Raw genomic sequence first — 17,126 nt, 5'->3', positions numbered from 1 at the left:
TCCCAAAAATATGCAGAAAATTAAAACTTACATACATACACTCAAATATAAGAGGAATTAAAATAAGGACTAAGTAAGAAATTAAATATGTGTATATTGTACACTCTCTCCAAAATAATTTCTGCATACTGGCTGTGCACAACCATACGATCCCTCAAGTGCTTTACATCTCAGATCACTGACACTAGGTCCACCACGATATTAGTTTGCAAAGTTGGACTGTTAGTTATCCTACACCACCGCTTGCCTGTGCCTGAACCTTTAAAGCACTCACTGCAGCGCCATATGTACATATGTATATGTCTCTGCAGATCCCAAGGTATCGGGACTTGATACGACGCGCAAGTAGGTGTACCGGAAGTCACTTCCATCAATATTGTTGACGGCGATTGCCAGAGCCTTCCGTAAATTAACTTAAAATGTTCTCATATGCCTGAGATGGTACCCATTGACATGGAGGATAAATTGAACATTTTGGAATGTTTTTATCAAATTCGAAGGTAGGCTGCATGTTCCAGCCTGCAGGAACTTCATTTATTCTGGAGTGTTCTCCACACGCCTAATGGCAGCTTTGAGGTAGAGCTTAGTGATTTAACTTAACTTTAACGAGGGAACTAGTTTTATCCTTTTCAATATATTTTGATGATTTGTCGAAATCGAGTTGCCGTTATAATTGCGGTATATGTGAGACGGAGTATTTCGGTATATTTCTGAGAATCTGGCGGAATATTTGTGTATAAATCGGCGGTCACACTGGTCTGTGTGTTTGTTGATAGAAAAAACAGTCGCAAACACAACAAAGACAACGCAAAAATTTTAATTGCTAAAAAATCGAATTCAATCTACTCCGAAGCACTACGCAGTCCCATCTGCCTGTGTACTTGTGATTGTGTGTGTTTTTTCCGTGTATTTCCGCTGGTGAGAAAGTGCAATATATCTGGAAATAAAAGGCGCGAGTGAAAGTGTTGTATCCCCCAAAGCCCAGAGGTATTAATATAACAGATACATATAAAGATATAATCAGCAAAAGGAAGAATCAGCCACAACAATGACCACATATCAAATGAATTTCAATCAGGACTTTACGTAAGTTATCATAATAACCTACCATCTAACAAGACACAAGACAAGCCTTGGGGCTCCAAGAAAGAAGGTCACTATGGCGAAAAACTAAATACAAAAAGCTATTTACATACAAAAAGACACAGCTGCTTGTGGGTTGGAGAGGGGTATGTTAGTGTAGAGGGGGAAGTCGTAATTGATGTGCTTGTATGACACTTACTGAGGTCTTCTGGACTAGTATTTATATAATTAATAATGTTTCGCATTTTTCCTCCAAGTTTAAAATGAATTGAATCCGTTATAATCAAAAGCATTGACTTAGTGAGTGTCATACCAGCATTAATAGCTCTACTGATATCGGTGTGCATGTGTGTGTCTTTTTTTATTTTATCGTGTATGAGTGTCATTTGCATTTGTGTTTGTACTTTATTGGAACATGCAAACAAGCAGTTCTAATAACAGCGACATGCATATTATGAAATACAGTTAAAGCATGAAGTGTGACGAGGAGGAGAAGGTTACACTAAGCAACAAAACAGGGAGAGAGTGAAACTGGCAGATTCTCAGCTAATCAGCAATGCAACACTTTGCACTCTAATTTTGTGGCTTAGTGTATGAATCACACACGCAAACACAGCTAGAGCAAATCACAATGGCATGGCACACATTCAACTACACCCCATAAATGCGCAACAGCTGATGTGTCTGGCATTGCCTTATAAATTATGCATACAGCCTCACAAATCTTTGTACTCGTCTGGCAAGCTTAATTAACCAGTTTTTTAGAACTGACTGCGATTATTTTCGCCTCAGCTGATGTCATTAGAATAATTCATACACGCATACATATGTATGTACATATGTACATATGTACATACACCTGTATTTTAGTGCCGTTAGCTTAGGGCACCAAGTCGGGCTTCGTTTTGAAGTGCCGTTAGTTATGGGCAACTTTGATTTCGCTCAAGATAGCTTTTGCTATCGCTTCCCCTCCCCGCCACCCATTGCACCACGACGCACCCAAGTCAGAAAGCAGAGAATGCAAAGAACAACAGTAATCAATATTTCCACTTATGGCGAAAATGCAAAAAAACAAAAGCACACACTTAATGCGAAATTGCAATAAAACAACAAGGCAAGCAGTAGATGCGATGCCGATGCCGATGCGCGTCATGAAGCGGGGAACAAAGGCGCTCTACTTTACAGGCAGTAGACAAGAAAGAGACAGCAAGCTCAGCGCTTTCTAATCAGAATCAAATCAATTAGCTCCGTGCCCCAGGGCGGGTGAATGTACGCTATAAAAAAAAAGTAAACCAAATAAAAATAGAAATTATAAATTGCAATCGAGGCGGCGGGCATTTACTTTGACTTTGGCACGGCACAAGTTCAAGGGGAAAGAAGCAACAAAAATCCAAGGGCATCGAATGAAGTGATACCCTATACAGATAGTTGCAGCAACTTGTTGGTGTTTCTGGTATGGCTGTACACTGCTTTTATCTCTGAGTTACAAACATATCATGGAACCCGTAATACTCCTTTCTACAGGGATACCCTTTCTATGTAGATCTAGACAACAGATAACTGTAATTGTACATACGCTCAAAAACACGTGATGTAAAAGTACTTGTTATTGTTTGTGGTGGCAGCTGTAATATCGGTTGAGTCAATATTTTTGTTGTTCAGTTTCGAATTTTATATTTTTTTAATGCGAATGAACTGTAATCCACCTTTGACTTGGGCTGACTGCTACACAAATTTATCGCTTCTCATTAAGCTTTTAACTTGCTTTATTTTGCTTAATGATTGTGTGTGTCCATGCTTCATTGTTAAATACATAAACAAATATGTATGCATGTACATATTTTTTTGGTTAATCATTGTTATTGTTAGTAAACAACCAGAAAAGATCGCGAAAACAACAACTAAACAACAACAAAGACCTTAACGCTATCATATTGTACAGCGTCATGGCAGAGGAGCAGTGGGGGACGGCCACCAACAAGGCCAGACGCAACCTTGGGCCCCTTTTTAGCAACTACTTTGACGGCTACGCCTTTGGGCGGGAAACTAGTTTTGATAGCAAAAACAAAGCCCAAAAAAATCACTCGAACGGGCACGTGTTGCGCTCTCAGAGAGAGATTGGCTAAGGCTTATCGCACGAAACGTGTTCCAAATACAAATAAATAGCACATAATGTGCCAAATCTGTAGTTTTCAAGAACAAAAGCAGGCACGACAAGAATTGGGTCAGCATTGGGTTTAAATTTGGCGCTTAGAAAATACCAGACCTAAAAATACCAGCTAAAATGTACTAGCGCTAAATGGTATATGAAAGCGTTTTCCAACACTCGAAAAGTGCATAGCAAACAACAACAAAGCGCTGACATTGAAAAAAAGCGATAATTTAACAATAATTGGGTGCATTTTAAAGCGAGAGAGTGAAACTAGAGCGAGTGAGCAATAGAGTGAATGGGGAAAAATCAATTTTCCGCTAACAATGGAGCAGCGTGCGAATTTCCTGGCACTCACCCTGCTGGACGCCCTGGAAGATGAGAACGAGGCGGACATCTTGTCGATGCTCGAGCGGAATGTGATAAATGCTGGAATTGTGCCCTGCGACCGTGGCCTGGCACCGCTGCACTATGTGTGCGGCATGCGGAACGAGGAGCTGGCACGCCGCATACTCGAAAAGTTTCTGGAGTGTCCCGACTTGGATATGAATGCATTGAGCGATGGACAGACAACGGCCCTGCATATTGCCAGCATCTATGGGCGCGTCGACTTAGTGAGAATGCTGCTGCAGCGTGGGGCACGCGCCGATCTGCCGGATGATGAGAACCGGCTGGCCGTGCACTATGCCATCGAAGAGTGCCACTTTGAGGTGCTGCAGCTGCTGCGGGACCACATCTTTCGCGAGAAGCTGAAACAGAAGCAGAACCAGAGGCTGCAGGTGCCACAGCATCAGGCGGTGGAGGCCAGCACCACGCCCAAGCAAACGCTTAAGTACAACTATGATGTGACGTCGCCTTATTACATTAACATCACCCACAGGCGCCACAAGCCGCAGCCCAAGTTTCCAGACATTGCGGATGCACCCGCCACGCTGCCGGACGAGGAGGAGTCCGTGAATCTCTTTGCCCTCACGGAGGCTCATCTCACGCAGCTGCTGCAAAGCCAATACCAGGAGGATCCAGATCATCCGAAGCGACGCTCCATCATTGAGAGTTGGCGCGAGAAGGTCGAACGCTCGAGGGCGCGTCAGTCGCTGATGCACAAGTACGACAAGCATGTGGAGGCCATAGTTGAGGAGGCACTAGCCCAAGACGACTTCAACTACGAGCGGCACATGCAGAAGAAGCTGCGCGAGGAGGATAGCCTCGAAATGGAAATGGAGATGCAGCAGCAGCAGATCGAATATGCAGCCGCGCCCAATCGACAGGTCTTCCAGCAGCTGGTGGAGCAGGTATCGCAGGCACAGGTCATAGAACCCGAGCCGGACAACAGTTTTGTCACCGCCCAGGAGGAAGAGCAGCTGGCGGGCAGCTCGCCACGACCCACGGATGAATACTTTCTGCAGATCAAAGAGGCCTATGTCCACACGGATGACGAGAATGGATTGGTCTTCTACGAGGCAAAGTTCCTGCAGAATGATGAAAAGCAAATGCCAGCCAAGAGATTTGTGGAGCGAGTTCCTACGCAGGAGCAGCAGCAACAGCTGGACAGTACAGTCAGCACGAATCTGACGCTGCCACTGGACTACGAAACAGATGCCCTGCGACGAGAGCTCACCCAATTGGGTGCCCCAGTGGGTCCCATAACCAAGACCACAAAACGGTTGTACATCAAACAGTTGATCAAATATAGACGGAACACGGATGCCCTGCTGGCTGCCCAGAAGCATGCCCAAGCGTCTCAGATCAGGTATTCGGTGGAGCTGCACAGGACACTCCGTTCGCGGGAGGATTTCGAGCGCATTCGAGAATTTATGCCGCAGGAGGCGGCCTCATCGGAGCACTTTGCCACGGCCCCGGTTGTGAAGAGAACGCTGCGCGAGGGTCATCTCAAGCAGAGCTTCATCTACATGCTGATTGATCCGCGCATCTCCCGCAATCTACCCGGAGAGAGCACCTTTCTGGACAAGTTCAGCATCTGGCAGCGATTCCTCGACTCGATCTTCTACGTGGGCAAGGGGAAATCGTCGCGGCCCTATGCCCATCTGTACGATGCCATGCGCCAGCACACGCGGCTCAATCAGAAGCGCGAGAATGGTAGGGAGCGCACAGAGAAGGCGGAAAGAAGGGGCGGATTTCGCACACTGCAGCCGGATGTGTTCAAGTCGCCGCCAGCGGGTGATGCCAAACTGGGCAGCAAGAAGCTCGAGCGGATACTGGAGATTTGGCAGAACGAAAGTGGTGTCGTATGCCTACATGTGTTCCACAACATAATGCCCATTGATGCGTACACGAGAGAGGCGTCCATTATCGATGCCATGGGCCTGGTGCACCTGACAAATCTGAAGCGTGGCGATTACTATGGACCCGCACAGTCGTGGACCATGAAACAGCGAAAACATTTGGGCATTGCCCTGCTCTACAAGGCGATGCACATCTATCTGGCCGAGGGCGAGTCCCAGTTGTCGCCCAGCGACTTGATTTGATTCGATTAGGACTAGCTACTAAGCTGAGTAGTTGGCAATAGGAGGTACTAAGTACGTACAAAGTGCAAAATGTGCAGGTAAACATGTTCAAAAGATGGATCTCATGTTATTAGATTCAAATTAAACTAAGTAGCTGTTAAATAAGCAATAAAGTAAAGAAATTGGGTCATACAAAAATTCGAAAGCAGAAATTTGGGTCAAATTGGTATTTTATTGAAAATGTACTAAAATAAGCTTAGCGCCTTAGGTGTCTATAGTGCTGTCTCGCTCTTACTTTTAGCTGTGCTGTGGGAGGAAACAGCGCTCAACAGGCTTGGCGCATACCCTGGGTTCAAATCCCACTGAGGTTTAATAGTTTATTAATTTTTTAAAGTTGTTTTAATATTTTCTCTTTTTTATGACGGTAAATTCATTTTCAAGTAATACTTTCTTAGCCCGAGTTACAAAAGTAGTTGGATTGCTGTAATTTAGGTGCATTTACCATTTGCAAACTATGTTGAAATTCCTTCCCGATCGCGGGAGCAATATTTACCATGCATTACTGTAGTTTAAATAATTTCCATTACAATTAACTTTAAATGCAATAGTTTGTTAGTTTCACAATGCATTTAATGCAGCTGCCTGTTTAGACAAACAACCCCGAACTGCACACAAAACCTCCCCTAGGCCTCTCACCCCCATCAAATCACACACAAAGGATGCAGTTGCAACAACAAAACTGCAGTAGCAACAACAACACTAGCCCAAAAGCATGCAGTACTTTTTGAGCGCCCGAAAATGCGTAACTGTTTGCTGGAAGTTTCAGTGCCATTAGAATTCCCAACCAGTACTGGTCGCGCCGCCATGGAGAAAGCAATGATTTCGCTTGTCAAGTTATCTTTGCGCAGTGGCAATACCGTAACCGATGAAGTTCTACTGAGGTGCGGTTATTGCTAGTTGAAAACTTTAACCAATACCCCGCCATGGGGACGTGAAATACCGTCCACTACGGCAATTTTTGCAAGCCCGAGAGGGCTAATAAATTATAAATAAACAACTCTAGGATAGATCATAATTATAATGGACGACGGATCTGTACTTTTGCAGCTCCCTGTCCGTGTTGAGTGCCACCGGTTTGAGACTCTACTCGATTGCCGGACAGGATAAGGTGGAGGAGATCTTTGCCAAGGACAATACAGAGCAAATAAGGATCGTGGAGCGACTGTTCAACAGCTCGCTGGTGGTGCTGGTCACCTCCCAGAAACCAAATTGCCTCAAGATGCTGCACTTCAAGAAGAAGCAGGACATCTGCAACTGCTTCTACCCGTCGGAGATCCTGTGCGTGCGCATGAATCGCCAGCGATTGATTGTCTGCCTGGCGGAGAGCATACACATCCACGACATACGCGACATGAAGATCCTGCATTCCATCGAGAACATTGCCCCCAACGAGCAGGGGCTCTGCGCCCTGTCCCTTAACTCACATTTGGCCTTTCCCGTCTGCCAGACCAGCGGAGAGCTGCGCATTTTCAATGCGAGTAAGCTGAGGACTGGGATGACCATCAAGGCCCATGACACGCCCCTCTCCGCGTTGACATTCTCGCCCAGTGGGGCGCTGCTGGCCACCGCCTCGGAGCGTGGCACTGTGATACGTGTCTTCTGTGTTAAGAATGGGCAGAGGGTTCAGGAGTTTCGGCGTGGAGTGAGCTGTGTGCGAATTGCCTCGCTGGTCTTTGCTGCAAGCGGGGATTTTCTGTGCGCCTCCTCCAACACGGAGACGGTACACATCTTCAAGATTGATGCACGAGCCGTGGAGTCTGTGGAACTGAAGGCAATTGGTGAGTGGAATGAAAATCCGTATGTGATTCTAGACTAAATTTTACAACTTTCAGCTGAAGTGGCTGCCAAGTCGGACAGCGCCTCCAAGGAGTCTACAGCCACGGCTGCACCAACCACAGAAGAGGCCAGTGCCGCGCCCGTTGCCAGTTGGGGTGGCATGTTCTCCAAGGCAGTGTCCTCGCTGCTGCACTCGACGCAAGTCAGCGATGTCCTGGCCCAAGATCGATCCTTTGCCACAGTGGTGCTCGCCCAGGCGGGACTCAAGCACATCTGTGCACTGACGCGAGTGCAGAAGGAGCTGCGACTGCTGATTGCCTGCGAGGATGGTTTCCTCTATGTGCACGAGTTCAATGCAGAGCGAGGTGGTTCCTGCAAGCTACTGGCGGTTCATGATCTGCGGGGCGCCCTGGAGGATGTCATCGAGCTGCAGCTGAGCGAGAGTGTGCTGCGGATGCAGGCCAAGCCAGTGACCACGCCGCAATCGTTGACGCTGTTGAAGAGCTGTGCGGCCAGTGTGCTCATTGAGAATCCCGATCCCATGCCGGATAATAGCTATGCGAGCATACTCAGGGGAGATCAGGCGGATGCCATGTCAGGTGAGCGGTAAAAATCAATTAGAAAATCGATCAAAGCTAATTTTATATCTGCACAGATTCCGCCAAATTCCGTAAACTCTGCGATGCTATCGACACGCCAACGAAGCTCTACGATGAGCGGCAATTTCCGCCCGTAGCCATTGCGGCCAAAGATTGACCAGGACGGCGCAGCTCCATAGACATGGTCTTTGTTGAAAAACCATAGGAAAATCAAAACCCAAAAAAACAACATAAAACCCCTTAGAAAAGTTGTCCAAAAAAATATTTCAAAAACGTACTTTAAGTTCTGCTTAAAAAAGCAAAAAGGAAATACTCCAAACCAGATAACTTGACAAAAAAAAGTATTTTTATTTATATTTAAACCATAAGAATTAATCCTCGATAATTTCCAATCGATTTTGTGTATATATAAATCTTTAACTTTAACTGTAGAAACTTCCCATAATTGTTAACAAATGTAATATCTTGGCTTTCTCATTCCGTTTCTAACTCCATTTGTCCAAGTATTCTCATAGATTCTCCTCTCTAATGCAGTTACACAAAGCTATGTATTTTTGTATGATATATAAATATACACTCATATATTTAGTGATATATATATTATAATATTAGTAGTAAAGACTTAGCAAATTGTGCGTTAGAAGCTCAACAGAAAATCCAAAAAAAGATAAAACAGAAAACACAAAAAACACAGGAGGAAAAGCAACAAATAATGTACCTTAAAAAACTGAATGAAACACTAAACGTATTCAATTAGCTTTGCAAATAATTTATCTAACATTTAAATGTTTAAAAAATAAACGTAAATTATATTATATTATAAATATAAAAAACAAGCGAAAAAAGAAAGCTCGGAGCAGTGTAATGTCAATGAAATTCTTAAGTATTTCAAATATGCAATATCGCAATCATTAATTAACTTTCGGCATGACGACATGACTTAATATCTTATTAGAATTGCAATCAATGAAAAAAGCAATCACAAATGATTTAAGCAATTTATTGATGTCCAAAATAATTTAATTTAATTTAATTAAACGAAGCAATTATAAAATACAAAAAAAGAATGAAAAAAATGAAAAAAAAAAAAAAAAAAAAAAAAAAAATTAAAAAAAGCAAATAAAAATGACAAAAACCCCTAGAAATATGACGGGACTTATTAATTAACTAAATTCCCATATTAAAAATAAAGTATACGCAGCAGGAAAGGTTTGTATAATAAGATAGTTCTTAAAGAAATAATTCTAAATAGATTATAATTCATTTGAAATTTCATGTTTGTATGGTAGAAAATTAAGAAAAGGATGAAACTCCCCATAAAGGAATTTTTTAGGGCTTTGAGGACTCAAGAATTTCATATAGAACCCGCATTGAAATTTTTATTTTGAACACAAGGGAATATTTAAATGCTTTTTCCTTGGACTAAAGGGCTGATTATGGTAAGATAATTACGATATTAATTTTTAGCTAATTTTAGTAAGAATACTTGTTAAAAAGTTTTGTAGGGTATTAAGTCTTAGGAAACCCATTTGAGAAATGAATTGAACTTTATTAATGGGGCATTTGATACGAAAAGTGTCTGTAAATATTTGTTTTAAGTACTAATGAAACGAATTTGATGTAATTTAAGGTCCTACGGCACACCGTTACTCAATTTGCTGGTACGCTGATTCTTCGCTGCCTCCAAATCCTGCTCTAGTTGCTGCTCCTGTTCCTGCTGATGATGGTGGTGATGGCGATGATGGTGATGATGATGATGATGTCTGTGGTGTGGCTGCTCTGGCAATGGCATAATCTCTGGTTCTTCTTCGGGCTCATCCAGAACTTCATCCATTTGCGTAGACTTGTCGACTTTCCAGCCAATTTCTGGCGGAGGCGTGGCTGTCTTATGGGACTTCAATGAGAACATGGAACCGATTTTCTTCAGCTTATTGTGCACAGAAGCCTCTACATCGGGCTCGACCAAGCTCTTGAGACTCTTCATGGATAAAGGCTGTGATTTCGAGGAGGGTTTGGAACGACTTGAACGGGATTTGCCAGACTTTGAAGAAGAGCTCGAACTGGAGGAGGAGGAAGAGCTGCCGGAACCCGAGCTGGTGTGCACTGGCTTGGTGGTAATCCAAATTTTCATGGCAAACAGAGCCTCCGAGCGTAAAGCTTCCTTCAGGGAGATCTTCTCTTCAATGGCCACCGATTTGACATTCCAAAAGAATTCCGTGCAGCCCAGAACCATGGCCGAGAGCAGACCCAAACCCAGGACCAGGAATACACCGCCGACATTCTCCAGACCCAGTTCGGGCGTATCGCCGCCACCGTCCTCGCTCTTCTCACAGCTACCACCGCCATGCATCTCCTTCCACCACTTGCGCTTCAGCTCCGCCAGGTTGCCCAGCTCCCCAAGCTTCAGGACTGCGCCGCTGATCTGTTTGCGATACGGAGAATCTAAGAAGGGAATTAACATAATTTCCGATTTTATGAAGAGTAATTCCTGCTCAGTCTATGTACTCACTGAATGGCATGGCAATGCCATAGCTTTTGTAGTCCAACCATCCGCCGATTTGCACCAGGTCGCACTTTCGCTCCACATTGTACTCAAGTGTGGTGGACTCCATCATGAAGGCATAGAGATTTTTGCCCTTTTGCACCCGCTCCACACCTTCGTCATTCGTTTTGGTAAACACCGACGGACTGGCACTCTCCATGGCGGTCCACATCTTTTGGTAAGTCGTAAAGTTCGAGTCGCGAAAGAACCCCAAAGTGGAACCACCCAGCATGGCACCATATTTTATCTTGGTCTGCGCTGCCAGGTCTTCGGCACTGCTGATGGAGTTGCCCTGCCGTGAGTTGGTCAAAAAGGCAGCCAAATTGGCCGTATAGGAGTTTAACATCATCAGAGCAAAGAACCACCACATGCCAGTCACTAAACGGGTGGAGGCAGCCCTAAAAATAATCAAAATATTAATTAAAATATTTTCAAGCAAACTCTCCACTCACTTGGGCAATATATCACAGCCCTGTCCCATCAACGAGCCAATCGACAGCCAGGTGGTGTTCATTATGGTCCAGATGTTCTCTACTTCTTCTGGTTCCTTGCACGGATGCGGATTCTCCCAGTCATCGGGCGCCATGCGAGCCAGCGCAAAGAGCAGCAGCGATATAAACAGGTACGCCGAACCCATATAGATCCAAACATCCAAAGAAAAGGGTGACAGAAATGAGAATAAATCTGTTGGCGGTATGGGCGGCTTGGAGAACAAAATGCTAATGCCCAGCGTCATAAAGGGTGGCGTAAAATCCACAGCCTGACGTCGCGATGAGGTCATTGTCAGATCACAAATGCCAAGGTCAGCGTTCTAGAAAGCAGATCGTTAAATAATATATTTTCTAGATTACAATCTGTAGTTACCCCATCGATCAGCTGCTTTACGATGCCATCCCACGTTTGCGTGGCTTGATTCAGGGAGCCATATCTGCCGTCGGGTGACATGCGAAATTCGTATTTAAAATTTAGCATCTGAGCGATGGCATCTATGAGGTCTATGGAGTAGCCCTCGTAGCGGGCATTACCATACAGCACTTCCCCCTCCTCGGGTTCTTTTAGTGTAAGAAAAGGCGCACCCAAACGTGAGGATATAATAAAAGTTTTGTTGGACAACTTTTGACCCACACGCTTTTCGCTCTCCTCATCATCGTTGAGTATGTCCAAACCGTTGACGGGATCCCAGGTGGCCAGATCCAGGTACCCACCAGCATTCACCTCCATGAAGCGTAGGGTAAAGAAGCTGCGCTGTCCATACTCATTGAAGTCAATGCGACCCGTGGAGGCCTCATCAGAGCGCTACATAAGAGACAGTTAAATCAAGTCAGAGAAGTATCTTTGAGGGGCTATCTTTACCGCCTTCATAAATTCTATAATACGTCTTCCATGTGGCCAGGATTTTTTCCTCTTGCACTCCACCTCTGGTGCTGTTAGTTCTTCCAGTATGCCCAGTTCCGTCAAGCCCTTGGAGAACAGCCAAACTGCATCGTTGATCAGTATCATCATGGTTTTAACCCTCCCAGGTTCAACTTTGTAGTAACGTCCCTCCCTTTTCTCACGCTCCTCCCAGTCGTGTATGACATTCTTGATGTGAAAATCTGTGGGATCCATCAGACGTACTGTCGTTATATTGGCATCCACGCCTGAGAGATCACCAAAGTCCACAGTGTGTGTGTCCAGCAGGGGTATAAAAACACTCTGCAAAGATTACAGATAATTACATGGATCTGTTATACTTTTAGCCATAAAACTGCACCTGATACTCGCCCAGCATTTTCAGTTCGTTGGCCTGCTGCAGGAGGCTCAACAGATTCGTGGGCGAACAATGCACAATCAAACAGTTATCGGTGGAAAGTTTAATTTCCTTTAAAAAGGGCCTAAAGTCCTCATCTGGGCCAAGCTGTTTCATTGTCGTGGGCATGTTGCTGGGTTCACCAATTTGCAAAATATCCTGCAGTTGCTGGAGCTCTAACAGGCAGACAGGAATGAGTTCAAAATAAGACTTAGAGGGATTCTACTTACCTCTATCCCCCTCATAAATAATCGTAAAGCTACGCCAGCCAAAGCTCTGTACTATTTCGGCAAATCCCTGGGATAGCAAAAGATTATCGGGATGCACATTTAGCGTCATGGTGGAGTGCTGTCGATCCGGTATGGACTCATTGGGCAGCCAATCATAGACAATGTGTGGTATGTCCAAGGTGTTGCAAATAGAAGCTATGATATCTGCAAAAACATTAACAAAACGTTCTAGTCTCTATTTGTTTTGTTGTATTTGCTTTGTTTACCCGAACTGCTGCCTGTACTGGGTCCAAATATAGCTATAACCCCTTGGGAAATTAAATTGCACACTGCAAGAGGAGAGATGCAAGAGATTATTTCTAGTTCTCCCATTAGTTGCTAACTTACCCATCTTTTCCATAATAAAACTATCATCCGTATTAGCATACACAACAATAGGCACAAGTTCTATATTTCTTTCCAATATATTTGCACGATCCACTGCGGTGCGAAATGCAATTTCTGCTTCATCTTTGTCCGATGTAAAAATGCTGCCTAGAAAAATGTACGCCAAAAAAGGTAGCGACAGGGTCTGTGGGAAGACAGTGACCCAATTTCGTGTGGTGCTACTTACCCACCATAAAATGCTGTCTAGCTCGGGCTAATGACAACAGACACAGCACTAAATATAGGTTGTATAATGGCCACATTTTCAGATGTACTATAACTTTGGATTTTCCATTTGAAGTAGGATTTTCTTGATGACTGATGATGTAAAACTTGCAGCGCGAAAAAATATTTCACCACAAACTGTGTGGCTCGGAGGTCTGCAATGCAATGAGTGCAGAATTCGTAACAGAATCGGAACTAGAGCTATGCTAAAATTAAAAGCGAGAGAGAAAGAGAGAGAGAGTGGAGAGCACACACTCTGGGGTTTGTTTTGCTCAACATATTCTAAACAATAACGGAACAGAGGGATCTAGGGAAAAAGAGAGCTGTAGAGCGCACCACTTGGATCGTGTCCAATAAAATGTTCTGCGCTATTACGATAAATATTTCATGTTTTAATGTTCGTACTACATTTACACTTAAATTTGAACGGAAGAGATCTGGTCCTTCCGGCTGTTAGCTCTTCCGGAAATTCCACAGTTTACAGAATTGAATTTTGATGGCTTTCCGCTTCAAGCCTTACACCTTCTTGCGCACAATATGATCGTAGAACACCACATAGCCCAGCTTGGGTGAGTACACCATCGACCGTTTGGCATTTTTCGAATACAAATTGTATTGCCCACCCACTGTGACTATTTTGCGATCGCCCTTGTGCATAAACAACAGACCATAATGATGATCGTGCATCACCAAATAGTTATCACTGTCCGTGTACTTGACCATGTTGTAGCGTGGATTCGAGTAGCTCAGATGATGGGGCATGGCCTTCACACGGCAACGCCCCTCAAAGACGCACTTCCAGTCGATTTTCTTGATATCGCTCCCAGCATGGCGCCAACTGCATTCCAGATCTATGTAGCCTGAGATCTCAGATCCGTCTTTCGCTTGATAGGAAGTAAACACAATGGTCTGTGGGGGAAGCAAAGCAATAGAAATGATTACGATTGGTAGCCCTGCCCTGCACTTACCGATAAATACTTATTCAAATTGGGTATCTCGCGTCGTTTAAACTCTAGCAGCACTGGATCCGTATTCGTGGGCGACATAAAATCACCCAGCAGCCCAACCTTAGTGGTCTTTGGTCTGAGGGCCTGCTCAGCAATATTTACACGCCGATCGAACTCATCCTGATCGTACGGCACTTTGGTGGTGCGGTACCCCAGCTGCACAATGGACTTGATCACCTTTCGATTGCTCAAAAAGCGTTCATCGTCGGCAGTGGTAAAGGAGTTGATGTAGTCATTGTAGGTTTCGAAATTCAAGACACTGAAGTCCACTTGTTGAGTGCCCATTTGGGGGTGTAAGAAGTGTCTAGTGTGTGGCGTTTGGAGTGTTGCTTTTTGCTGTAATTAGTCTTTATTTGTGTATTCAAGTGTTGTTGTGTTTTTGTTTGTTGTAGAGTTTTGTGTGATTTTGTACATTTTTGATGGGAAAATCCGAGAGGTACTTAATGAAATGTCGGGTTAAGCATAATAAATATCATAGATAAATCATATTATTGAAGATTAGCGTAAATCATAATTATTGTTCAGTGCTCAATGTCAGAGACCGTAACTGTTATAAGTTTTAAAGTAAAAATTGCAATCTTAAGACTGAAATATACTTTTCAGTATATTTTATGTTGCTGTAACATATTTCCTTCACATTGATTTATCAACTTAAATTTAGCCTTCATAACTCTTACTTGCGGTCCCTGCCCACTGTAGATACAAATCTCACCTACACCTCATGGCAGCGGAGACCGTTCTTTCGATTCTTTATCCCCCTTCTTCGCTTGGTACCTGCAGTTGATTTGCATGTTCTAAGCTTTAAGGTGCGCTTAGACGCTGAGTCTTAATCGCGTAGAGCTTTCATGTATGTGAATCATTTGGCATGAATCGTGGATCATAGCTGAGGGCAGAACGAGATAGACATAGCCGAAAAGCTCCGAGCACTTTGCCATACATACAAAACCCAATTGCTTTCGTCCACCTGCTGTGTGCTTGCGGCCTGAAAGCTTTGTTCTCACTTTCAATGTAATTGGAGATCGATACATTTGACATCTAGGCGGCATGGAAATTTCACACTCAATTGATCTTTTCCTCGTTACACGCACACAAAAACACTAGAGTATTCCACATAATATATATTTTCTTGCAATCAGCTAAATCCGTAACTTCAACATGTCTTACGATAGTTCGTCCACATCTGATGATGGTTGGAAAACCCTGGGAGCCAAGCAGAGCTTCACCATGTCCGTCGGTGGTCGCTCACTGGGAACGCCCATGCCCAGTCTGGCCACATCTTTTCCGGTGGACTCCCACTGGAACCGTCAGGTTAGTTATAGCGTCTCTGTTGATGACTCCTCACCGGGCACACTAGGAAAAGCCTCAACCAGCTGGTTCTCTGGCCTGCGATCGACTCGCCCGAGCATCACTCGCTTAATTCAGGGTAATTACGATAATCAAAGTCTAAAATCAGACAAGAGCAGCAAGTACGACATCAGTGCATTCTCTCACATAAGTTTGAGCGTGGAAAAGGAAAAGCCAAGCGAAGCTTTGGCCAAAAAGGAACGTCTTATGGCGCAAACTTTGGCCAAGTACGAGTATGAGGACTATCTAAATACTTTTGTCAGGCTGGAGGACAGAAGGTACTTGACAAGTGAACGGGCCATGCAGCTTTTGGTGCCGCTTAAAACCCAACCTGGGACGATTGTGTTGAGCGAGTCAAAGTTTAAGAAGGAACAAGCAAAGGGTCCTTTGGGCACACATTTCCTTTTCAAGCAGCACAAAATTGCCAATGATCCGTTGGTCATTGCGCTCGCCGAGCGCGAGAAACTCAATGCTGTGAAAGAGATTTCGGTGAGGGTTTTCCACACTTTCTTTTTCTTTGTGAAATGCTTAAAATATGTTCCTGATATATCCCGACTTAGAGCATTATCTTTGTCAGCACCCGCAACTCCAAGGGCTTTCTAATATCCGGCTATATAGACTATGAGCAGAGTTTGCGTCACCTCAAGTTGGGCCATCATTCGGAGCACGATTGGGTGAATATTTTTGCCGGCAATCAGCGCCTCGAACCTACCGAACAAGATCTCAGCTTCATTGCCTGGAAGACCGGCAAAGTTTCCTATAATAATTCGGATAATTACAAGATAATGCCAGATGCCATAAAGGGTTTGTGTTTCCAGCACAAGGGCGATGGTTGTGTGATAAATATAGAGAAGCGCATGACTGACGATAATCCGCAGTGCACTTATGTGGAATCACCTAAAAATGATTCAATTATTATCTACGATCATCGTATAAGGCGAAAGAATTGAAGAACAATATTTGGCGTACATTCGTGATCAATAAAAGACCTCTTGTTAGATCAAAAGGACGCCATAAACAAATCAAAAGCAATATCAAGAACATCATAATATTTGGCACACACACAAAAAAGAGCCTCTCGCCGCTGACAAAGCAAAATAACCGAGCAAAACAGCAATAGATCAGAGCACAACCAGACCATACCAGACTGACTGCTGCCGCCTACGTCACCGACAGGCAGCGTCACAGGGAAACTCAGGAGAGCGCATACCCTCCAACAAAAATGAAAGAGAGCGTATTCTGGAGAGAGTCTTGCCAGCGCCATTCATCAGCGCCATCTGCAGAGGGGGATCGTCAGTAGGCATGCAAAGCGCTCCAAGACTGGATGCTGCCGTCGCGTTCAAATAAATTCACAAAAAATATATATTCAAATATTCAACTTTACGTAATTTTGTGCCTGTTTGTGTGTGTCTATATGTAGCAGAAAAAAAA

At 44.1% G+C, this 17,126-nt stretch overlaps 5 protein-coding genes and 1 non-coding gene across 9 annotated transcripts; 4 read left to right on the top strand and 2 right to left on the bottom strand.

The window, feature by feature from the left end:
- Positions 1–787: 787 nt before the first annotated feature.
- Positions 788–8,358, top strand: LOC117901985 (WD repeat domain phosphoinositide-interacting protein 2). The gene is made up of 4 exons (XM_034812992.1): positions 788–1,086; positions 6,805–7,535; positions 7,590–8,132; positions 8,189–8,358. The coding sequence occupies exons 1-4, from the start codon at positions 1,049–1,051 to the stop codon at positions 8,287–8,289; spliced, it is 1,413 nt and encodes a 470-aa protein (XP_034668883.1). The 5' UTR covers positions 788–1,048; the 3' UTR covers positions 8,290–8,358.
- Positions 3,374–5,889, top strand: LOC117901982. Its single transcript, XM_034812991.1, has one exon. It carries the CDS (start codon positions 3,559–3,561, stop codon positions 5,716–5,718), a length of 2,160 nt encoding a protein of 719 aa, XP_034668882.1. The 5' UTR covers positions 3,374–3,558; the 3' UTR covers positions 5,719–5,889.
- On the top strand, positions 6,594–6,733 carry LOC117902828. Its single transcript, XR_004649428.1, has one exon. It is a non-coding gene; the product is annotated as a U4 spliceosomal RNA (small nuclear RNA).
- A 903-nt stretch (positions 8,359–9,261) lies between the features above and the next one.
- LOC117901979 (glutamate receptor ionotropic, kainate 2) lies at positions 9,262–13,489 on the bottom strand. 3 transcript variants are annotated; one of them, XM_034812986.1, is made up of 10 exons: positions 13,307–13,489; positions 13,081–13,227; positions 12,960–13,022; positions 12,694–12,897; positions 12,428–12,639; positions 12,028–12,369; positions 11,539–11,970; positions 11,127–11,485; positions 10,642–11,072; positions 9,262–10,574 (listed from the first exon to the last, which is right to left on the bottom strand). In XM_034812986.1, the coding sequence occupies exons 1-10, from the start codon at positions 13,380–13,382 to the stop codon at positions 9,766–9,768; spliced, it is 3,075 nt and encodes a 1,024-aa protein (XP_034668877.1). In that variant the 5' UTR covers positions 13,383–13,489; the 3' UTR covers positions 9,262–9,765. The 3 variants fall into 3 exon arrangements, with proteins under 3 accessions (XP_034668877.1, XP_034668878.1, XP_034668879.1); XM_034812987.1 differs by having other exon boundaries at positions 13,081–13,223; XM_034812988.1 differs by having other exon boundaries at positions 13,311–13,489.
- A 236-nt stretch (positions 13,490–13,725) lies between these two features.
- On the bottom strand, positions 13,726–14,720 carry LOC117901988 (cilia- and flagella-associated protein 299). The gene is made up of 2 exons (XM_034812998.1): positions 14,313–14,720; positions 13,726–14,253 (listed from the first exon to the last, which is right to left on the bottom strand). Exons 1-2 carry the CDS (start codon positions 14,634–14,636, stop codon positions 13,861–13,863), a joined length of 717 nt encoding a protein of 238 aa, XP_034668889.1. The 5' UTR covers positions 14,637–14,720; the 3' UTR covers positions 13,726–13,860.
- Positions 14,721–15,460: 740 nt separating this feature from the next.
- Positions 15,461–17,111, top strand: LOC117901986 (cilia- and flagella-associated protein 299). 2 transcript variants are annotated; one of them, XM_034812994.1, is made up of 2 exons: positions 15,461–16,184; positions 16,273–16,438. In XM_034812994.1, exons 1-2 carry the CDS (start codon positions 15,507–15,509, stop codon positions 16,318–16,320), a joined length of 726 nt encoding a protein of 241 aa, XP_034668885.1. In that variant the 5' UTR covers positions 15,461–15,506; the 3' UTR covers positions 16,321–16,438. The 2 variants fall into 2 exon arrangements, with proteins under 2 accessions (XP_034668885.1, XP_034668884.1); XM_034812993.1 differs by having other exon boundaries at positions 15,486–16,184; positions 16,256–17,111.
- The last annotated feature ends 15 nt before the right edge of the window (positions 17,112–17,126 follow it).

This window comes from Drosophila subobscura, chromosome U, assembly GCF_008121235.1.
Source record: "Drosophila subobscura isolate 14011-0131.10 chromosome U, UCBerk_Dsub_1.0, whole genome shotgun sequence".
In the NCBI taxonomy this organism is placed as follows: Eukaryota; Metazoa; Arthropoda; class Insecta; order Diptera; family Drosophilidae; genus Drosophila; species Drosophila subobscura.
Note: the sequence above shows the minus strand (reverse complement) of the source record. Positions and strands in the feature narration are given on the sequence as shown.